Source organism: Nyctibius grandis, chromosome Z (assembly GCF_013368605.1).
Source record: "Nyctibius grandis isolate bNycGra1 chromosome Z, bNycGra1.pri, whole genome shotgun sequence".
In the NCBI taxonomy this organism is placed as follows: Eukaryota; Metazoa; Chordata; class Aves; order Nyctibiiformes; family Nyctibiidae; genus Nyctibius; species Nyctibius grandis.
The window spans coordinates 67,964,109-67,988,471 of record NC_090695.1 but is presented as its reverse complement, the minus strand read 5'-3'; the positions used below and the strand labels follow the sequence as shown (position 1 = coordinate 67,988,471).

The 24,363-nt window shown below is 39.4% G+C and overlaps 1 protein-coding gene across 5 annotated transcripts; it reads right to left on the bottom strand.

Moving 5' to 3' along the window:
• Positions 1-1,268: 1,268 nt before the first annotated feature.
• On the bottom strand, positions 1,269-23,774 carry SLC35D2 (solute carrier family 35 member D2). 5 transcript variants are annotated; one of them, XM_068423169.1, is made up of 12 exons: positions 23,617-23,774; positions 21,185-21,218; positions 19,486-19,572; positions 16,626-16,693; positions 14,541-14,612; positions 12,525-12,593; positions 11,384-11,486; positions 9,908-10,000; positions 7,396-7,463; positions 6,555-6,633; positions 4,627-4,709; positions 1,269-4,005 (listed from the first exon to the last, which is right to left on the bottom strand). In XM_068423169.1, exons 1-12 carry the CDS (start codon positions 23,742-23,744, stop codon positions 3,903-3,905), a joined length of 987 nt encoding a protein of 328 aa, XP_068279270.1. In that variant the 5' UTR covers positions 23,745-23,774; the 3' UTR covers positions 1,269-3,902. The 5 variants fall into 5 exon arrangements, with proteins under 5 accessions (XP_068279270.1, XP_068279274.1, XP_068279271.1 ...); XM_068423173.1 differs by lacking the exon at positions 23,617-23,774 and adding an exon at positions 21,970-22,032; XM_068423171.1 differs by lacking the exon at positions 1,269-4,005 and adding an exon at positions 4,406-4,441.
• Positions 23,775-24,363: the final 589 nt, after the last annotated feature.

The window sequence follows — 24,363 nt, the reverse complement described above, 5'->3', positions numbered from 1 at the left end:
TTAAAATTTCAGTGTAATTACTGTCTTCTATACCATAACACCTCGTTTTACCCCATAAGTAAGGCCAGTCAGATAAAAAAAGATCTGAATATTAAATTTCAAAAAATATTTTCATACCATCACAAATTCCACAAAGAATCACTCACTATTCAAGGAATGCTTTAAATATGAACAAGTTGCATTGTGTTCTTCATATGCAAGAATGATGCTGAATACCTCCTTGAAATGAAAAAGAAACAAACACACTTCTATTCGACTATGGAGTAATAATGCAGACTTCCATAGCTGCCAGTCTTTTCTTTTGTACTTCCAGTTCTGCCCATGCTCCCTTGACATTTTCTTTTCTGGAGGCTGGTAATGAGTCTGAGATATGGTTACAGTACTTCATGGACCTAATACTTGTAAATCAGGCCGAGATACTGAGAGGAAAAATAATAAATTCTTATGAATGTGGGGAACTGTTCATCCAGCCCAGTCTGTTTTTATCCTGAGGCATTGCTTCTCTGACTTTCACAGGAATCATTGCAAGAACCTTACACATTGTACAGGTAGAAAGCTTCTTTGGGTGACCATTGTACTTTTTCACTCTTTATCTCATTGCATTACAGCTAGCCCGCTGCTAAGCAATCCCTATAAAATTAAAAGTATGAACAGATCAATGTACAGTACAATATTCCTTTCTAATAGTTACCATTTTTAAGTTTCTTTGTATGTTCCTTTGCAGATACACTTTGCCACCTGTAGAACTTAAAAAAGTTTTAAAAATATTGGACTGACTTCTAAAAATCAAGTTCTGTAGCTTGTAGCAGCATGTTCATGTAGCAGCATAGGACCAGTCCGTATGGGACAAGATGTTAAAAATGTGCTCTACACCTCAGCTGGGGACAATGGTCCTACCTGGAGCCTCTGGCAGAAAGTGCCAGGGGAGACTCGAGGTCGACCCCTAGGATTTTGGAGTCGAGGATACAAGGGCTCTGAGGCCAATTACACCCCAACTGAAAAAGAGATACTGGCAGCATATGAAGGAGTTAGAGCTGCCTCAGAGGTAATTGGTACTGAAGCACAGCTTCAGAGCAGCATGTTCATGTAGCAGCATGTAACCACAAGGCACTTCTGTGAAGGAATGTGACTTTCAGAAGTCAATCCAGTATTTCTCAAAACTAGCCTACTTAATAATTCTTTTCAATATGTATTCTGAAGACTAATATTTCCTCTAACAATATTCACTATTTTTCCAAAAGAAAAGAAAATGAAGCTTCACACAGCAATTAAGTCATCTAGTTTTACAACTGTTTTAATATTTCAAAAGTAAGGTTAGGACTATCTACAGATGTACCCTAAGAGAAATGAGTTTAAAATTACTTTATTAACTGAAAGACACAATTACTGAGGTTCTGAATGAAATAGCCATTTCCATAACATGAGAGTTGTGCCTGGTTGAGCCCATATTCTCAGAGTTTCGACCAGCAAATTTACTGAAATCAACGTTATCTGTGAAGATACAGAGGAAAATACTAAGTGACTGAAGCTGAGTTGCTTTGTGAAAGGATGCAAGCACTTGCAAGTTCTTCTAGATAATACTTACTTTTGGTTATCCCTAAATTTATATTTTAAATTATTCTGAGTAATACTATCACAAAGACTTTGGGAATCACATCTGTATTGTAGGTGAGAAGTCTAAGTCTGAAATACTTCAAAAACATGACATGAACAATTAATTAAATAAAATCACTTCCACTACAGTACAGAATGAACTAATGAAACTACTTCAAGTACAGTATAGCAGGTGATCATACAGAAAGCAAATATTCATGCTATCCATGTATGCTTAAAAGCATTTTACATGTCCATCCACACAAAAAATGAAAAACTTGTTAAAACTATAATCTGCATCTCTTTATTTATAAAAGGTATAGCAAAATATTAATGAATTAAATGCATACACTAGCTGTTCCTTTGTAGGAACTACATCATATTTTGCAGGTGCCATTATTATATGTCCATTCATATTGCAATCAAATGGCTCTCACAATCTTGTCGTAATTAATGAAAATCTTCCAATGCCTTATCCCACTCCAGAGAGATGAGGTTCAACAATTAGGATTCTGGAGGCAGAGATATCTGGAGAAAAAGGAGTCCTATAAAAGCACACACCCAAAAATATCGAAGGCTTTTTAAGGATAAAAGAAATCTTTAAAAACCGGAAGATCTCCCTATAATATTTGCAGCAACCTCTTCCCTTCCCAGTTCTTCAATAGGCAGAAAATGAAATTCACATGTCTTAGCCAGCTGTCAGAAACTGGATAGCCCAGACTTCTGTTTCCACTTTGACTGTGCCCTTAAATTTCACTTCTAGTACCTGCAGTCACTACTCCCCTTGCCATTCAAATCCACGCAGGCAGTAGGCAGCCCAGTCATTCCCCGAAGCTTCTGGTGTGACCTACTCACATGTTTCTTAGATCTAATCTAGTCTGGTCATTCACATGTTACACACAACAGTAATGCTTTACAGATTTAGCTGTATTTTAATTCAAGCAGGGATAAAACGTCATTAGATCACCCTGGTTCCATGTCATGGTCTTCCAAAAGCTTCTTTTGATTTGATTATTTTAAAAAATCTTGGCTCATGCTTGCAGGGAGTTGAAAACTTCAACAACATTAATTACTCTGCTGTCCTCCAGTGCTGCAATGCTTCTACGGCGTTTTCAAATATTAACTCTATTATAACCTCAGAGACACAGGTAAGCATTATCAACTGTATTTTCAGGGAAGGAAATAAAGATACAGAAAGGTGCCATTATTGTCCCAGATAATAACACAATCAATCAGATTTCAGACCTTTTTTTTTAAGCACTGGACCAGCCGTGCCCACTGTAGTAACCCCTTGGGCTTGTTATGATTCCTTATTCTGAATTTTAAGCGTAAACTAGTACCAGGCAGGCTTTCACTGCATATGTAAGACACAAAAAGACACTGATATTTTCTCTTCATTTAAACACAAGTTAGTCTTCCACATATCAATCAGTTTCCCCTCTTGTAGTTTATCACTTCTCTGCAGCATTAAAAGGTAATTATAGACAACACATCAGAGGAGGGGACTGTGATATAAAAAGACAAATGTACCTAAACAAAAATACCTTTGTTATCTCTCCTAATTACCTGTTCGGTACTGGCTCACACACAAAAAAACTTTTTGAATATAAAAAATCTTCTTTCCATTTCCTTCTCTCCTTGATCCTGCAGCAAAGTTGTGAGGGTACACTTATAACAACAGTGACAATTGCAGCAGAACACCATGATGTTATTGAGGATGAGGAAAAGACTGAGACAGAATGTGTACACAATGTATACCTAACACACTAGGCCATATCCTGAATTCTTCAGTCAACGCTTACACGGGGAACAATCTTGGGACATTTCTCCTCTTTGCCCCACACGTTCTACAGTCACTTACACAAAAGCAAATGTGTACATGAAATCATCCTGAATCACTAGCAACCTTCATCTCTTCACAGATATCAAAGATTGCATATGGTATAAGGCAATGGTGAATCAAGGCTCATGATCTTTACAGACAGTTTTGCCTCAGAGAGCACTCGCAGACACTGAAACAGAACAAATAGCACCGAAGTACAGGTAAAGGAAGAAATTTTCAATTTGAGATTTGCTCGTGGCATTCCTTCTAATAAATCAGCTTCTGCTGAAAAAAAAGCTAAAATTAAACTAGTAAAAAACATGGTGTGCAAGAATATTTCTGAACCAATTAGTTTCGTGCACATCTGTGGCAACTGAGGTAGATTTTTCTTTCTTGTTTCAAATATGTGACAGTATGTACTTATTTAAGTTCTCAGCAATGCTAAACAAACTTGCATCTTCACTCTCTTTCAAGGCAGGCATTTTCGCTAACTCTTTGACTCAGGAAGTGTGTTCTCTTCATCCCCAGGCTGTGTAGGCTTGCTGTTTCCTCTTAAGGTTAAAAATGAGTATCTCAGTCCTCCTGCCATACTAAAGAAAAGAGAATGAACAGAGGTGTCAGAGATACCTGATGCGTATATAACATTTTATTGGTATGTACCTTTCCTTCCAAAGGATTAAAGAATGCCAGCTAGCCTAAATTAGGAGTGCCTCAGAGTTATGCAAGCTATCTGAGAAATGAACCCTAAGTAGACAAAGATAAATTATCAGTTCCTCCAACAGATTCATACAAACAGATGTAACAGTTCATCCAAACACAAGAAGTAACAACTCACAAGTCATAGCTCATATCCAACAGGCCCAACTCATTCAGTCAGTGTTCTCACTTCCCACACCACTTGGCTTTCACTTGGAAGCCTCGCAGCTCAGAACTGTTGCTGATAAAAAAAGAATGGACTCAACCCCGCATAGTAAAACTGCAGGTATGTTTCCATAGTTAAGATGTTACCATAGTAAGATTCAGTATCTGAAAACAGACATGAAAAGACATAACTAATTGTAATGAACTTTACATCCTGAGGCAGTGCATCCTCAGGCCAGGAGTTTCAAAACTGCATCACCCAAGTGGGCCAAATTAAACAAAACATAAAACTGTATCTCACTGAGAAATCTTCAGCTTTAACAAATAAATGCTATTCAAGCTCCACTCACCAAATATTTAGCCCTATAAAGTTTAACACAGAGAATATGTAATCTCCACCAATCAACATTCCGATGTAAGCAATGGATATATTCTGAAAGGAAACAAAAGTCATACATTTATTGAAGTCAGTTTTCATCGCCAACATAAATGATATCAATTAATTTATTTTTCTAAGGAAAAGCTCTACTCTGTTGCTGGCCACTCTAAAATCAGCGTTTAAATTAGTTTCATGGGATGTCAACCTTATCAGTAATGCAACAGCGAAACAGAACAACAAAATCAATATGTTTTCTAAATGCATGCAATGCACCGTGACTTTCTGGGACAAAAAAGGAAAAAGAAGAAAATAAAAATAGCTATTTGATGTTAAGTAAAATGGAGCTATGGCCACCTTCTGAAAATATACTTCTTTTTAATCTTTGGAAGGCTCATTTCAAATCCTATTTCTTCAAAGCAGGTTTTGGGTTCTCTAGCATAAAAAATATGCTTTAAAGTTACACCAAAAGCTCTTTACTATTGCTTTAAAAGGGTTAACTCCCTACTTTGCCAACTAAATGTGCATTGAAAGCAGCTGGCTCAAGTTCAAGGCAGGCACACCTTAAAGTTAAAGATTCTACCCCTCACCCTGCCCCCATCAAGTTTGGGGAAAATTGTCCCCTATAGACAGAAGGAAAGCTATAGAACCGTGTGATCATTTTACGAACACTTTGTTGGTTTCAAATGTTTTAGCAGTTAGCCTGGACAATGACATCATTTCTACAAATTTCTACTGGGGACTACTGCACCATAAAGTGCTTCTCAACTTTAGAGCTGCTCAAAATGTCTCAAAGACTAATTATTACTCAGAAAATAGAAATAGTGTTGCTCCATTTTAATGGTTCAATGCAGACACATAAAATTTAAAAGAACACTTTCAGAACAACAGAATGAAAACTACAAGACTAATCTTGCCAGCTTTCAGAAAAAAAAATTGTAGAAAAAGAAATACCATCTTCTTTTTGCAGATTTTGCTATGGAGGAGGTATTGTTTTCCTTAGTCACCCATGAAAGGGAGCACCCTGAGGACTGTTATTCCTGTGCCTAAGCTAGTTTGGATCCTGAGAGTTGTGTGGCTCACAATTGCACAAGATTTATCTTTTGTTAAAACTCTTCCAGCTTACAGCTCCATGCTTCTCTCCAAGCTGGCCTACAAAAAGGTGCTTATTCAGACAGTGATCTTCCCTGCTCAGACATGCTGGCCTTATCAACACAAAGGAAGTTGCACTGGTTTTAAATTAAACTGGGTTAGACAAAATGTACTGTAAGGACACCAAGTTCAGTTTTTAAGATAGGCATGTTTTGATGTTGATCAAATTGACCAGAATTTATACAAACCAATATGAAATAGTCCATTCAGCTAGAATACAAGTTCTCACACAGAGACAGAAGCAGTTAACCATAAAGCAATAAACTACTTACTACAGCTTAGCCATTATTCTATACCTATTAATGCCCTGTCTATTAGCAGCAACAGAAACTTGTTCAACCCAAAGTGAAAGTGGGTTGGTCTGTACCAGTTTGCAACGGATTTGCACCAGGCTACCTTCACTAACTCGCAGTAACTTGATAAGGAACAGACGCAGGTGACAGTGCCTGATGAGATGTGGTTAAATGTACCTCTTTTAATTAAAAGTGGTTCAAGTTTCTGATGTAGGAAAAATAAAAATAAATCAATACTCACATTGCTTTCTAGAGTATACCTAAGCTTCAGTGGAAGAAAACAAGGTCACTTTGTTGTGTGGATCTCCAAAATGTATGGCACAAACAGTGTCTCAGTATTAGCCATCATTTTGAGTTCCAAGCTCAAAGCATAATCAGGATCACTGCTGAGTCAATGCTCTTCCCTGTCTATTTGAGCATTCTCATCTCCCTCTTCTCCCTCTTCTCCATAACTCACCTTGATGGCACCAACTACTGTTGTTGTAAGCGCAGAATTGTAATGACTGCATAGGACAGTAGAATACATCAAGAGAAACCTAAATAAAGCAAAGGAGAAAATGTTATAAATTCCTTCCAGGGAGCTCAGAAGTTTAGCAACACTTTGAAATGTTCAACATTTTCTGGATCAGTATTTTGCTAGGATCTTCAATTCTACCTGTTACAAACCCTAAAAAAAGATACTGTGGATCTGTGTTTTAAGTTAACAATGTGCATATACAGAGCACTCAAAATACGTGTTAAAATGTGCCACTTGAGCTCTAGCAGAGTCATCCTTATTTTCTGCGCTTTTTAAACGTCAGTATTTGAAGTTAGCTTGACCCCTTGGTTGGTGACGTGTGAAAGAGCAGAACAAGATCCAACTCACTTTTTTATTCTCGCTTTGACTCTGCAGTTCCAACAGGAACAAACCATTGTTTCATTACTTTTGAGTCTCCCATACTTTTCCAGGTACATGAAAGAACAAACACACTGAAATGGTTCCTATACTAAACAGCTTACTTTCTATTAACTGGAAAGAAGCTAGATAATCAGAAGAGACGGCCAGCAGAGAGATACTGAGTAAAGAAAGTAAAAAGTTAAATGTCATGTTGTTGTCCACTGTACTTGTGAAGTCAACAACATAGTACTGAAACAGTTATTTACACTATTAGAAATAATTAAAAGACAAGACAGAAGCCTAGGGGAAAAATATTTTTTCTTTGAATTTTAAAATAACTTATTACTGAGTCTTACATTTGAGATTTGCAATTTGAAAAACTGTCATTAAAACGTCTTACTTGATTGCCCTGTGTCCTTACCCCAACAAGCAGGAAAGAAGAAATTGAAAGACAAATAAAAAATTTGTCCAGTGCTGGAAATGTGTTGCCTATAAAAAAAAAAAAAAGAGAGGGAGAACTATGTGCTATATAATCAACTATAAACACATAAAATACAGTTAATACACAAATGTACAAAATCACAAAATATATTTGATTTATATTATAACTACAAAATTTTTATATTACTACAGGAAACAGTGATGCATTTAACTTCAGAGACAACAGGATGACAGCACCCAAGATACCTAGACACATTCTTGTAACATATATAGTAGTGCAGATAAAAAATTACACACTGAAAGCAATGAATACAAACACGACACAGAGAATCTGTATTTTTACATTTATTGATACAGATACCAACATTGTGATTAATATTATACAATAAATAGTATTTATATCAGACAGAGAGAAAAGCAAATAAATAAATAATCTCCTTGAAATCTATTTTATACCATAGATTCATTCATGAACAGCTTTCAAGGTCTAAGCCTGCATTTTTGAGCTCAAAAGTAGATTAAATAAGCATTACTAAGGTCTCCCATCAATGAAGGTAAATGAAAAGGCTAAATCATCACTTTGAAGTCTGCTCTTTAGTGATGTGGAACAAACAAGCACTCAGTGCCACACAGCAGTCACTAAGAAACATGTCACATGAAACATTTCCATCTCTAGTAACTCCACGATACAACTCATTTTAATCTGGTCAGTTTAAAGTCACCTAGTTTAAAGTATCAGCACAAAACTCAGCAAAGGCTGAACACACCCCTGAGAAACAGGGCAAAGGCTGTTAGTCCATGCTGAGCTGTGTCTAGCTGAGCTTCCAGCACCTCAGGTAATAAATTAGAGGGATCTTGGGCAGCTCTGCCCTGCTAGAATTGTGCTGGTGTGCAACAACAAATTGTGAAGCGTTACGAAGACACACTCTGGGGCTTCATTTCTCTTCCACTGCATTATGCTTTCCTGTCCTACTCATCCAGCTGGTGAAGGAGAGATGAATAACTGGGACACTCGCACACTGTAGTCTCTACAAGATGTGGCAGCTACCGCTCTGGAAAAAGCTAGAGGAGCAGAAGCAATCTCCCTATCACATAGACAGGGTACTGATATTTTGACTGGCAAAAGGTACATGCTGTGCATTGTCTGTGATGGATCAAGGCAAAAATCTCTGCTAGGGTAAAAGCAAGCCAACTTCTGTGGCCTGAAAATCTGCTAAATACAGGTGTTATCTACAACGATTTGTTGACTTTTCACCAGTATTTTTCCATTTTCTACATTTTTTCTGAGATTTAATCTCTGTGCATCATGTTGACACTAGCTATCCACATCATTTAATGGGACTTTTAATATTAAGTGACCAAGCTGATGCATATGCAAAATAGGCACTATGCATTTCTCTGATATTTTTTTTTTTTCAGGTAATTTGAGCATTAAATTGTTTGTGCCAAATCAACATGTGGGCACAATGTGCTCTTTATTTTTGCCAAGGAACAGATCTAGCAACAAGACAAACTCCCCTGCCCAGTTCTTCCAGCCTCCAGCCATGACTGCTGGGAAAGCAGTTGAAACCTTACAGCTACACAAACTTGGCCACCAGTAAGTCTGCCAAGAAGGACATCAGTAGCATTTTCCTAAATGGGTACAAGGTCATATTGGACTGACATCACAAGAAGAGATTTCACACTCAGAGCGGATCTAAAGCCATCATTTTTCAGGGAATGACAATTTTTCCACTTAAAGCAGACTTGTAAGAACACAATGACAGAATCATGTGAGTCCAGGGCACAACAACATACAACAAAGGACACTGGAATGATTTATGACACCCACAAGTTCTGTAACAATTTTCAGTGGCATATCTCAAATATTTCCAAAAGGGAATAAGAGTCTCTAGACTCATTTTACTAGTAACAAAAAGGCAACTCAGCAAGTCTGTGAGGCAGACAGAAAAACAACACAAACCTCCTGGTCTGATACTTTACATGCCAGGACATACTGCCTACAGTATTATACTGTATTACTATTAGCTATGGAGAGTCTGCCTATCATTCTACAAGAATGTAAAATACAGGTTACTAAACTAGACTGAGACTAAACAGGAATCTGTTCTGTGCATCAGAATGAGAGAAGGACTGGAAATTGTCTGGTTTTGGTATTCGCAATCTCATTTCAGAGCATGTGGTAAATCACACAGTGCGGCTGGATTCCCAACAAATTGCTCTAGCTGAGAGTCCTAGTCACACATTAGTTTTTAAACAGACTCATACAAGGGCTATCATATAGCTTCAGCTTCTCCTCAGAGTGAATAATTACAGGTTCTTACCTGTGAAGGGAAGTTCAAGTCACGTATTTCAGATACTAGTCACTAACATGGAAGTAGGATTACCTCTTTAAAAAAAAAAGAACAAACAAAAACCCCTACCCACCCCCCAACTGAAAAAATTGAACAAAATACAGTTACCAGCCTGAGATATGGAATATTGCTCCTTACCTGCTGAAAGTCTCCAGTAGAAAAGCTAATAATAAGTGTTGGAACCACCATGAAACAAGCATTATAGAAGAGGACACCATATTTTCCCAACTCCTGTGAAAAATGAAACACGGTGTTTGGAATTACAAGCCATTTGGGAGCAGAATACTGAATATTACTCTGGCAAAACTTCTGACATTATTGTCAATGAGCAGACAAAACGTAATACACTTCCATTTAAAATACAAGCTTGCGATCATTGGATTCAGTGTTTAGTACTGAACTGTTTCCATTTCAGTCACTTTGTATGTTCAGCAGAATATTACTGCTCTGCTATACCTTGAAAAGTTTCTATACAACACTAGCTAGTCAGAAAATTCCCAAGGCACTGGTCCAGAACTGTTTTTGTCTTAGACTGCAGATAAGTCTCTGCCTGGTCAAGGGATTACCCTTCCATCCACTGCAAATCAACCACAAAAGCACAGGGCAGGGTGGATCCCTGGGGCCAGCACAGCAGGAAAACTAATGAAGCCTGACTCCTAGATGGGGCATCTGTGATCACTGGTAACTGATGTAACTTCAAGAAACTCGAGGGATGCCATATATCCTGTTGGTTAACTTGCTTGACACAAAGGCAGAAGATTAGGGCAGTGAAAAAGCTGCCTTCCCCTCCTCCAGATTCAGCCATGCTATGTAGCAAATCTCTCCAGCTTGTCTCTTGCTTTAAAATGAAACTCCGTATTCTGCAGAAACCTGTGAGGCTGTTAAGTGCTGCTCATAAAGCAAAATATGGAGTCTGGATTTGATGTGACTCTGGAGATTATTAAAAAAATATATATTTCCACTGTACAGACTGACCAACAAAAGTCAGTGACAAAACCTCTGTCCAGCATCTCCAAGACCGCTCTTTGCTATGGCTTGGTATGTTTTCATGGCACTGTATTTGAAGGGCAGTCTGTTTTATGTTTACACAAAGTATAATGTATCAAGGTATGGCCTCATTCTTTGGTGTACTTGGGTTTCCTGTGGACCTGCTTTTAGATAGCCAAAAAATATATCAGTTGTTATTGACTCAAACTGGTGAAGTCTCTGTTCCTACCCACAAGTTTATTTTACATAAATCTCACTTAAAGTGTGTTCCTAGTCAAAAAGTCATCTTCCTTAGATACATATATCAAGTTTACAGGTAAACAATTTGCTTTTGGGTTTGATTTATTTTATTTTTTAGCCAAAACCAACATTTTAAAGCCACTACAAACTCTGCCTAAAAGACCTGGGAAAAAATAAAATACAGTTTATCTAAGCCTGGCCTGAGATATTACTAACAAGTTTTTCCCAGGGTGTTCTGTATTAAGGATACATATATCAACTGAAATACGAAAGCAAATTAAACTATTTATTAGTTCATAACTGTATGTTCATAATGTCATATAAGAAGTAAGCCCCTGTTACCACATTGTCATTATGTTAAATTCAACCTAATCACCCCACAGTTACCTTTGGATCAATTTTCTGCTTTGTGTAAACTCCATTTGCTGCTGTGAAGATATCATTTAGCAATACAAATGTGTAGCCCTCCAGATTAAAAGACAGATCAGACCTGGGAAAGAAATATTATATTGTAAATAAGCAAACAGTATACAATGCATCGCACTACCTTGTTTACCTACATAGTACCTGCAGTATCATAAATGAGGAAATACAAATCCTGAGAACTCCAGCAAGTCACAGGTTTTGCTTTAAGCCTTCTTTATAAGTCAAGGTACTTTACATTTCTCCAGTAGCAGGACCCTCACAAATGAGTGAGTCATCAGAGTTCCCAGAAGTCAGTGTGGAAGTGGCAGGAAATGTTCAGTTTTCATTCTGTGAAAAATTCCATCTGTCTCAATTCTGACAACCTGTCCAATTATTACTGAGTATACTTATCTATTTCTTTTAACACAGAACGTAGCTAGGGAATAAAGTATAACAACTTGTTTTTTACAGTCAGACCAGACATATTGTCATCCTTTCTGTTTTGACGAGTTACCTCATGGATATAGGGTAATTCATTTAACAGGACATGGCTCTGTCCAAGTCACATCACATGGAAATTATTTACCTTTATACACATCAAAGCCAAGAAACAAAAAATAACATTACCTTTCCAGTTAAGTAAAAGAATATCCAAACAGAAAAAAAACAGCGGAGATTAACATAAGAGTGCTTTGTGAACTTAATCTCACATTTGAACTTGTTAAAAGTGATTAAAAAAATAATGTTGCGTAACTCAAAACAATATTTGACAACCAAAAGATCAGTCTTTCTACCCAGAACAAGAACCTATTTCCTAAGATTATTAAAATATACTGATACTATGAAATAAAAGCAGCATTCCTCACACAGTTTTAACTTGCTTCATTTACAATCCTGCAAACATGGAAAACCCAGGGGGAAAAAAAGAAACACCCAAATACTTCCAGCTGGAGTTAAATTTTTCCTTTTGTATTCCTGCATCTCCCAATGATGTCAGTAGAGAGATTTTCCAAATCAACTTAATTCAGAGTAACTGATCTCAACTTAGGTTTACTTGGCACTTAACCGGAAGAAAGTCTTCCTGTTGTCCCTCATGACTTTGTATAACAAATTAAAATCTTACCCAGCTGCTATGAAAGCCCCAAGAATGATGGCAGATACGCTGACTATAATACTCAGTGGGTATCGTTTCCTGTAGACAAAAATTAGACAGTTCACATTTTCATTATTTGAAGCGGAGATTAAATGGCTGTCCGCCTGAAAAGTTTCAAAGCAATTAGTAATCACAGAACATTTAACAACAGGGCGCAGCCTTCATAACCTTACAGAAGCAATGTCATTGACTATGTGCCACGGTGTCAGACTTTGGCCCTGAGAACAGAGATTGAAAAAGCATGGTGAGCATTTTGCTACTAGATAATTTTAAGAGTAAAGATTAAAGGTTTGAAGCAACAGTGCTGGAACAAACTGTAATTTACTGTGTATTGGTACTAATAATGGACATATTTCAGTGTCTTCCAGTAATTCAATAAAGGAAAATCGCTACAGATCTCTCTGTAGTTTTTCATCTCATCTTTCTTGGGGAAGATGCTGTACAGCACACTATCTGGGCTATTTTTCAAATAGATACTTATTTTCAAGTCAAACTGAAACCTTGTACTTGGAGGGGAAAGCACAGAAGCATATTATATTCTTCAGCACATCTACATCAGCACTGCCACAGAGTAGGGAAAAGCATACCGTAAAACTATCCTGCTTCTTATACCTGTATTACTTTATTTAGAAATGTCTTAAGTATTTTTGCACCATACTGCAATGTGCCTTACAGACATTCCCCTAGTCATTCTCTCAGGCCAGCCCTTAGCTCTGAGCTGGCCTGTGAGAAAAGGTCCATCAAAGCAAAATGTGCAATGCTCTCGGAGAAATCCTGTGTGTCAAAGGAGAGCAGATGAGGACAACTGTCCCAACAACAAAGCTGTGTGCAGTCTCTAGATATGTTAGGCTTTGATCATAACGAATCTCAACAGTAACAACCTAAACCTTGACTACTTTTCAAATCCTGAGGTAAGCCAGCATAGACTCTCTGAAGTCCTTTCATTTTCAGCCCTGAGGAAACAGACTGCAGCAGTCTGTACAAATACAGCGTTGTGCTCTTAAGCTTCCCTTAGGTTAGGATGTTGCTTGCACTCATACACAACATTGCTGTAGTCCAGCTGAGAACTGATGACAATCTCACTGACTCACATTTTCCTCACTTGCTTGCGGGAGGCCTCAGGCCAACCGGAGAAGACAGCAAGTTCTGCTTTCCCTGTGAGAACTTGTAACTAGAAAAGAATCCTGGAGCATCTCCAAATATGAATGACATTGATCAACTGCTGCTTCAGCCAAAAGGAGATGCCAGTCTACCTGGAGGCTTTTTGAAAAGCTTTTCCCCTGACCATCACTCTCACGTTGCCTGGGTTCAGCTTCAGCAAGCCGCTCTTCCCCTTACGACCTCGCCTTAACCAAGTGCAAGTCATCTGGATAGAACTATGATGGTGGCAAAGTATGACGTATTTATATTCTTGTTCTTCCAAATTGGTACAACTGAAACTAGTGATCCCAAGCTGCAAGAGCATACGCTTCTTAATTTCTCATTAAAAATAACTGATGCATCTATAATTAAGGGGTTTTCTGATCTGACAGCACACTGCTAGATACCATTTTGCTTCATTAAACTGGTATGTTTTTAGACTTGACCCAGAAAGCTACTCTACATAAGCAGACTGCCATACTATGCTTACTGTTTTGAAACGTAAGGATCTGTCTGTTTGAAGTAGTTTGCAGCTTAGGGGCCTCCAAAATGAGACACAAACCATAATCGCTAAAAGACGTGTCTGAGTCATGCTCTGCTTACCTGATTCCTGTGCAAGTCAAGAGAATGAGTTGTGTAAATGAGAGCAAGCTGAATTTTTTTCCTATATTCACTAAAGCGCATGTACCCATGTCTTCAAAAAAAAAGGCACATAAAACCACTTTTTTTGGTTTTCTCTATTTCTCAGTAAAAAGCACTCATTCAATATTCTGATGAGATGCCACAAGTAATCCATTTGATACAATCTAAAATAAAGGTATCTTAAATGAAAAAAAAAAAGATCACCCAAGTATGATGATTTCCAGCAGTAAAGTAAGTGGAATGGTAAACTTCCTGAGCACTGTGAACATTGGCAAACTGTAAAAAAAAAAAAAAAAAATCCAAGCACGGCATCAGATTAATAGCATTTTAATGTTCTAATTCTTACCTAATTTTACTAAGCAGAGGATGAAACCATTAGTCCAGCAATAAGCAACCAAACCAAATCCCCAGCCACTCAGCATACACAAAAAAAAGTCAGTCTGACACTAGAGGCAGATTAGACAATCAAATCATTGAAAAATAACAAGATCTGCCAGTTTGTAAAACAATGCAACTGGTTACCTTCTAAAAGGCTCGTCTGCATCAGTGAAATGAAATATAAAAGCTATTTTTTACCTAGCATAGCCCCTATTAAATAATTCTTCCTGTAGAATCCACAGGCAGGGTAAGTAAAAACTATTTCTATTGTAAACTTAAAGGACACAAAATAAACCTGTCTCTGAAAAAATATAACAGAAATAAAATACAAAGCAAACATGCTTAGTAAACAAGCTGTACTTTCAAAACCTAAAATAAATCCACAAGACAAAGAAACAGAGGAAGTACAAGAAACATCAAAGGTGGGACCAGGTGCAACTACTAAACAAACAGCTACTTTTGAACAACATATTGTTGGTCTACAGGGAGTGATGCAGTTGGAAACGTTTTTGATTAATTTGAGAAAACACTTGCATCTGACACTTTGGAAATCTGGCAGCACAGCCATATGGACCAATTAGTCCTCTGTTTAATATAACTATTAGCAACTGCATTAATAAATGACACAAATCTTAACACAGAGTTTAATCACTTACAACAGACATTTTGCAGTTATGCATGGGATCACCTACACCTTACAGACAATTCAAACAAGGTGGAAAATTCCATAAGGTAAACAAATGTCACATAATGTAACAAAATGCAATGTAACAAAATGTTAATGGTAGAAACACTGCAGCCATTCTTACTTTTCTGTTATAAAAATCAGTTATGAATGGTAAATCTAAAAGAAGTATGTTAGTCATAGGAGGAGGAGATGGTGCACTTATGCTTAAAATAACCTAATAAACTTTTTATTTTAAAATTACAGTTAGGGAAATGGGGCAAAGAAGAACCCATGAATCAAACTTTTACAGGATTGAAATTACTTCTATGTTCACATTGACTGAAGTGGTACTAGGGACAGTACTGCTGAAGTCCTTATGTCTACCTGAACAGTCACTTCAGTGGAACAACTTCTGAATGTGTACAACAAACAGCTGCAGAATCAGGAGCTTAACATTTCAAAGTTATGAAATTCTGAAAACCTGCAAAATTCTGTGTTTTGGTTTAGTTTACTATCAAATCCTCAGGAGCCTGTAATAACACACAAAAAACCACCACGATGGTAGTGCTGTATCCTCCAATACTGGTGCAGCCATCATGCTTCCGCACTCCTCTTCCATAGAAAATTTGACCAGAAAATTCAATCCATTACAGCAGGTCCTCTACATAGCTTACACCTTTTTGTCACTAGCACGGAAACAACTTTCATGGATCTATGCTTACGGGCATATAGGAGCCAGTGAGCCCTTTAGTAGTCTCTCCACAACCTGCCCTTGGTGTTCAGCAGGGCTACGCCACTGCCACCACCCCACTACACAGCAGTTTTTCCATATCTTGGTGTGTCCTGAGTAACCTGCACCGACATCATGGTACAAATCTTTTTCATATTCTTCTTCCTTCAAAAACACCTTTCTTACAGCTTTCAAGCTAGCTGGGTTATAACACACAAGAAAAGCTGGATGCTTGGGTATGATGGGAAAGTGAAAGCACTTTCATTGTCACAAGGAGTATTGTGATTTTCTGTCAGTACATGCCTAGCTAAGCCCCCCTTAAAAGAAGCAGACAACATGTAAGCAGATCAAATGTTTCCGTAAGAATTTCATAATAGTATCAGAGGTTTAGACAGACAGACAGACATCATATGCATTTAAGTCCCTACTTAATGCTTTTTTTATGTGTTTATGTTTTACCCCCACAAAAGAAAAGGGTAAAATCCAGTCTACTTATAACTTCCATTTACTGTACCTGAGTTTGCTGGTACTTGATAATCCACTTATGTGGTTTCCAACATAAATCAGAGGCAGAGGAAACAACTGTGATAAAATTGAAAGCACAACTCAGATTATTATGTTTTGAAGTTGAGAAACTTTATTTGATAGAATTTAATAACTATGATATCAGAGGTACTTTTAGCAAGGCAGAGGGTTTTTTTAAGAAAAAAAAATGTTAACTATGCTGCAAACCTATCTGCAGCTCTCATTCATGTGACCGTTCATGACCACAGCCTCACTGATTTCATTAGAAGAGTCACAACCTACCTCTAGTGAGACTCAGACTCCATTTAGTGTAAATGTTAATCAATCTTATTTTATGTACTGTAATCCTTAGATTAATAGTCATAATAACACTTGAATTTTAGGTATAAAAGTAATACTAATAACAGTAATCAAATAAGCAAGAGAACAGGTGGAATAAAAGAATGAATATGCTGTAAGTATGCTATGCTTCTCTAGGTATTCCACATACAGTAGTATGCCTGGAAGATACATCATTTTAGATCTACCTAACAAATTATGCTATGCGAGATACTACGAAGGAAAGATATATATTTAGAGGTAAATTAAACTTTACCATTTCCAGCTTCTAGCATAATGAGACTGACTCCCACAGAAACGTATGGGCCCTAACACAATACAGAGAAGCAATAAGAGAACTACAGTGCCTTAAGAAAATGTACCAGAAGACAGGGATCCCTACAGAATATTCAGCTGCAGTTCAAAACTGTTATTCTCCCACTAGGGAAAAGTTGCAGAAGATTAAACCCAGCCAAAGTAATCACTGAGGACAAAGGTGGTGTGTACATCTATTCACTATCAGTCAAGCAGAGCTGAAATGGCAGAAAGACAAAACAGATCTTAACGTGTGTAGTATCTGCTGTTGTTGTGCCTATACACGCTTCAGGAGACCCTGTGTTTGTTACAGGCTATGTCTTCTCAAATCACTATGTGCTGGAAAACCATACAGAGGAATGGGCTGCATTTTATCAATGTTAAAAATTCTGTCTTTCTTTTACAGCACAGAGGAGAGAGAACAGGACAGTGAAAGTTAACTAAAGTTAACTAAAGTTAACTTTTAAGTGAAGGTAACAGTAAAAGTAAACTGGAGTATAAAGTAAGAGGAGTATAAGTAAGAATAAATATTCAGCCTGTCAACACAAGCCTGCAAAAATTTTGTAATACACTCTCTCTTCTGCAGATTTTTATTTAGAAAACTATCTTCATTCATAGCATGAAAAAAGAGCTGACATTACATTCCCTTTCCGCTGAACTTCATCCATTGTAAAGGCAAAATCACAACATCCAGCACAAAATCAGAGATCAATGGAACATTTACTTAAAAAGGGTCAGGAACTCCAAAGCTTCCTCATTAAAATAAGCACTTTGCTACTTTAAAACTCTAGTTGAAAGCACTGAGGACATAAACCAGTCCAGGAGTGAAAAGCAACAATAACCTTAGTGTCAATGAAAGTAAAAGTTGTCAAAAGGATAGTCAGTCAAAGGGTGCTTTAAAAATTAAAGAAATCAACAATGAGCAATCCAGCTGATTCACTGTGACTAGTCAAATTCAGCACTACAAACAACACGCAAGTCCTGGATGCTGCAGTGTTGACTGCTCCCAGCATATCCAGGAAAGTCTTCCAAAGGATAGACATTATTAGGACAAAGAAAATGGGTGCTCTACTCTTTAATGCCCTTGTGCTGATTTTAAAGTGAACGCCACATCAGAGAAGGAGTGTAGTGGGACTGGAGGGGTGCAAAGGGAAGAAACCTTTTGAGGTCTCAACAAGCTGTTTATATGCTGAACTCAAAACTACCCACTGGGAAACCTTCTTCATTCATGTTTTGGAAAAAATAAGGATTGTCCATTTTATACTCAATGCCATAGATATTCCTACAAGACTTCTGCATGCAGAAATGCCAATGATTTCAGCATGTATTAAGAAAATAACAGCATTCACCAATGGTCTGTGAGACATTCATAGTAAATCTCATACTGATAGTTAAGACAAGATTCTGCAATGAAGATGCTGGCCTGAAACGCTATGATATCTGAGCTCTGCAGCAGAGCTGGGAGTTAACTTTGTCTGTATCTCTGAGCAAACGCTGACCAATACCTTGCAACAAGACATAAATATGCAGGTTTATGCATCAAAGTAAAGCTCCAGCAACACTGCACATGGATGCAAAAATCTACAAGGACCATTGCTACAATCACTTCAGATCCTAGTTCCCAATCTGAGATAATAAAAGATCCTCTCTCCTATTCCCTCTATCTTGCCTCTTTAGACCGTACACACTTAAGGCCTGTACGGTGCAGCTAGCCCCTATCTACACTATCTTTGGTGCGCATTATCTTAGCCCCTCCTATGGAGCATAAATCTTACATTTGGAATCAATTGCTGTTAGGGTTTACCGTCTATCACATATTCTTTTTCTATTGTTTTATCACATGTCCCATTCAAATTTCCAAACGGCCTTTCACGCTGTGATCAAAATTCTTTCTTAAACGCAGATCTCCCATTGATCCCGCAGGGAGCTGTATACATCCAGAAAAATACTTCAGGAATCTGAAAGAGTTCATCCAGCTGTACAGTACGCTTTCCCATACATAACCAAATGGCACCAGATTTCTCAGCAAACAAAAAGCAAGAATACCACAGTGAAATTAAAATGATCCAATCCAATACTAAATGAAACAAAGATACAAATAAACACATTGGACAAACAAATGCAAAGTTGTTTTCTGTTCTCCTTTCATTTCTTGTCTCCATAAGAAAGAATGCCATTACAAGAGATAACATTTTCTTATTAATATTAATCCTTACCTTCACAGGTATACTTTTGTCAAAATCAGGGAAGTGAACAATCTTATTTAATTTTGACACATACAAGATAAGTATAGTGGTTGCCATCTAAACAAAAAGAAAAAACAAGAAGTCATGTAAGAGCAAAAGTGTAATGTATGAATGAAAGAACTGCTTCAAAGACAAAATCTTTATATGCATTTGACAAATGCTAGGTATTACATATTCTTTTTAAAAGAACAACACAGCATGCAAAGAATAAACTGGAATAACTTTATTCTTACCAATTTTGCCTGCTATTGATTTAAAAGTACAATATAGACATATGTTTTACTGGCTATAGAGAAAAGTAGTGGCACTCTGTGAAACAATGCATGCTGAGAAGGAGCTGGAAAAATAAAACAGGAGACAATCCCAGAATAATCATGCTATTTTCACTCAGAGCGTTTAGTCTGCAGAATCACTCCTACAGCGTTTTTGGTAATGTGAGGCGGGGGTTGTGTATTGATCAGTCTGTTGACAACATGAGGAATGAATAATAAAGATAGGGACAGAATGAAGGAGACTATCTAAGCAATCAGACATCATAAGAGTTAATGCTGGCCCCAGGAGGGAAAAACAAATGTTAAATTTTCCTTATACAAAAATCCATTAATTGTCCATCTAGAAAATCAAGTGGAGTAATGTTCTACACACTAAAGCATTATACTGTATTATATGCACTTCACAAACCATTCAGGGAAATCTTGGAAGGATCCATCAACAAAAAAACGGAAATGCCAGTTAGTCTTAGGTTCTGCAAAGAAACAAGGCCATATAACTGCCCTTAACATGAAGTATTGCCACATTTTCTAGTCTTTGGCTTCCACTGAAACATGACGTGTGTCTCCTTGAGCTGTTTGGATGTGTGAAACACTTTCTCTCCCCCTCTCATACAGCAGACTTTACTAGACATTCTACTCTCTTCAGCAGCAAACAGCAGATACCAGACCTGCAGTACCCTGTTTTCACGTCTTCCTCACTACCCCTTAGCTTGTAACCTTGGCAGAAAATACATCCTCTCTTTTAAATGAATTTGCCTAAACAACACTTGCTTCAAGGCTCCATCTTTCCCAACCATCCCTCTGCAGAGTCACATGTTCTTCTTTACAGACCACATACACAACCATTTGAACTTTCTTTTACTATGATGCCTACTAACGAAGAAAACAACAACAAAAACCATATTTCTGCTGCAGTACTGCAGACTGCCCACAGGCAAATAAGGCAACAAAGAACCAAAATTGCATGGCAGTCCTACTGGAAAACTGCTGGGAAAGGAGGGAGAGATTTATGAGGAAATACACTGTTTGTCTACAAATAGAGGCAATGTCTCTGCACATAATCCACAAATACTCAAGGACTCTCACAGGATCCATGCATTTGTTAGAACAAATCTTGGCAGTTTTTAAGGCCAGATCTCTTAATTACCAAACTCTACTAGGGGAAATAAATGCCATTTCCAGTCCTTTGTGTGACTCTTCCCAGGCAATAGTTTTGACTTGAGCTGAAATTTCCTTGATCTCACTAAAACAAATCACTCTTCCTTATGGTGTAGCTAATCCAGAAGACGAGCAGTACAGTCTAACAGAGACTTGCCCCCTAAAATATATCTCTATGCTAACATTATTTTAACTTACAAAATAATGAGTATATTAGTGTGCTTTACTTCTGAACATACCTGTCCAATTCCAAGAAACACTGGTGATGGGAAGCTGAAACACATAAACAGATATTTAATACCGAGGAAAGGGGGAAAAGAAGAAAACCAACCAAACAAGGAAAAGAAAACAACAAAAAAGAAGAGTTTAAATTTAGCATCAAAGTCAACAACTAGGCATGTGGATTGTGAATGACTGGCCAGTCTTTCAGAAGAGCTCAGGAACTGCTACAGTTATTGGAGTCCTAACACCTTATTTCTGCTGCAAAACATAAAATGTGTCCAAAAAATAGAACATTTGCACAGCCGATCAATTCTAATAAGCTAATTGTTTTGGGTATATTTGTAGGTGAAAGTAACACACTTGGAGAGCTCTTAACAATGCATAATTTTTTGAGTGGCCTCACACATACACTACACTTCCTGAGATGGTACAGTAAGTTGAATCTCTTGTACTTGCCCTAACTTGGAAGCTTATCTCCACAGCCCAAACACACTAGCAATATGTTTTTGTGAAATTAAAGTACCTAGGTAAATGTTGTAGAAACTTCTATTGTCTGCTAAAACAGCCACGTTCCTACCATACCCTTTCAGTTAGCTTTAGCTGAAAGCATGGATACTTTAATGTTAAGGAAGTAGAAACTTTAGCAGGACACCTGAAGAGCCTGAGCCCCTCCATTTTTTCCCCCAAATCTATATCAAGTTTAAACCAATAAAGGTGTGGCAGTAACTGCTAATTCTCTGTATGCATATTAAAATACAAGCAAAGAAGTTATTTACGATGAATGCCTGCTTTATGCCATTACCAGTAGTCTCTGGATCCTCTCTGCCCAAAAGCCTTAGGTGTCTAGGAGCTCCTTGAACGTGACAGCTCCTGCTGCTTCCCAGGAGTCGCTCAGCATTTTGCTGGACTGGACTGCACTGCCAGGGATGGTCACACACAAACCTGCATCCAAGGAATCTAAATAAGCCCCACTTCATTCTCTGTGCATACCTGCACTAACAAATGCCTAAGGAGGATCCATGTTCTCAACAAGCTTTGTGATTTTCCATTATCAAGGCTCCTTGAAGTTGTGGCTGCTTCTCACAGAAGCCACCAAGAATTGCTATGCTACTACTCGGTGTGCTGAGAAATGTACATCTCAAACGAGCACCACTGGGACAGGAACACAGTATTAGCAAAAGAAAGAAATGCTCTGAACTGCAGCAGGAAGGCCATAAGGACTCTGGAGTCCTAACATAGCCAAATGGTTAGCAGCGGCCAGTAGCAAAAGTCATTCTGGGAAACGGAGGTATTAACGGGAAAATAAGAAAAAAAAAGAGGTGAAGAAAGAGGACTTCCATTTATAATCATGTGACACCTAAACTGTGTTGTACTTACAGCTACACAATACAAATATGGAGACTTCATTCATCTGTACTACACAGATTTCTCCAGACTTTTTCGATTTGCAGAGCCCTAAACAGTCCCAGCAATGCTGTAAACCTTTTATACAAAATGCAGGCTTACTGATGGGCATGCTGTCCTTGACTGTCTTTCATGGTTGTGCTAGACATAACGCTGGGGACTTACAGGGAGCTGCAGATTGTACGATGAAAAGCTCTATAAAACAAAATCACAACTTGCCTCATGTATCATTTCTGGGAGGTGTTATATACAGCTCTGATGTGTTCAAATAGCACTGAACATTGGAAAATAGCAGCAAGTTTTGCCTTTTTTTACTTTTTTCCTTTCATTTTGTTGGGTTTGTTTCCTTTTCTGTTATTAGTTCCTAACGAACTAAAAAACAGCAAAAACAGAGCAAACCTTTTAAGTAAAGAATATTAACGGTGAGAAGACCACAGCTACAAGACAATGACTCCATACGGCACCCCCACGTCAGGTCAACAGACGTAGTTCTTCAGTGTTTTTCTGATTAAGAGGTTTTCTGAGGTTCACGTTTTGGTTTTGGCTACCTCAGAAAAGAAAGGTGCTGGCAGGAAGGTAACATGATTGTTTGGCACTAACAGTTATGGGAAACGATGCTTCTCTGAAGGGTCTGAGCTGGTGTGACCCGCGAAACGCCAGCCTCGATGCCGGGAATAACGGAAGACCTTCGAGGAAAAGACAGGGGTGCTTCAAAAATACGCCTGCAAAGGACTCTGCCGTCGGGTGGTGCTGCAGAAGCGATACGCGCTGGGCTGAAACTACAGAGGCGCACCCCAGCCTCAGCACTTCCCCCGACATCTCCGGTGTTAAAAGGCGCCAGCTGACTGCCGTGGGGCCCCAGCTGCAGGGACGCCCCTGCGTTGTGCTAAGCCTAGCGAAAACGCTTCCGCGACGGGCGGTGCGGCCCCGCTCCGCTTCGGCAGCGAAGCACAACCCGCCCCCGCCGGGGAAAGCGCAGGGTCGGGCCGGGACAGGCCCCGCCGCCCCGCGCTGCCGCGGCCCGGCCCGCGCCACCGGCCCTCACCTGTAGGCGCTGAGCAGCGCCTTGTTGACCAGCACGATGAGGAAGGAGCACGTCCCGTAGAAGAGGGCCGAGAGCACCCTGGGCAGCACCGAGGGCACGGCGGCGCCCGCCGCCTCCCCCGCGCTCATGGCGGCGAGGAGCGGCGGCGGGCAGGGCCCCACCCCGGGCTGCGCGAGTGCGGCCGGCCGGGCCGCCGTCCCACCTCCCCGGCCCAGCTCGGCCCGGCCTGACCCGCCGCGGCCCCGAGCGGCGGGGGCCGCCGGCGGCCGCAGGGCGCCCCCTGGCGGGGCGGGCCGGGCGGCTGTGCGGACCTCGGGCGCGGCGGCCCTGCCTGCGAGGTCCCGCAGCCGCGCCACGCCTCGCCGCCGGGGGGCGCTGCCGCCCGGCCCCCGAGGGCCTGAGACACCGGCCGTGCCAGCCCCGCTTCACCGCGGCCGGCCGGGGCTTGGGGTACGACTCGTGCCGCCTGCGGGGACCGCCGCGCCAGCAGGGCCGCTCGTGAGGCTCACCGGTACCCTCTGCCGCCACCCGGCACCAGCGTGTCTCAGGGGAAGGGAGCTCAGCGTCCCTGAGCACTCGCCCTCAGGGAAGGGAGAGGCTCCGGGCAGCCGAAGGCAGCGGCCGGCCCAGAGCCGCAGCGGCTGCCACAGGCCCGGCCTTGGCTTCAGAAGAGCTCTGTCGGGTGTGTCGGACTAAAAAAGCGCTAAATAATTGGCTTTGTGTGGTTAATGTGTGTCAAATTTCAAC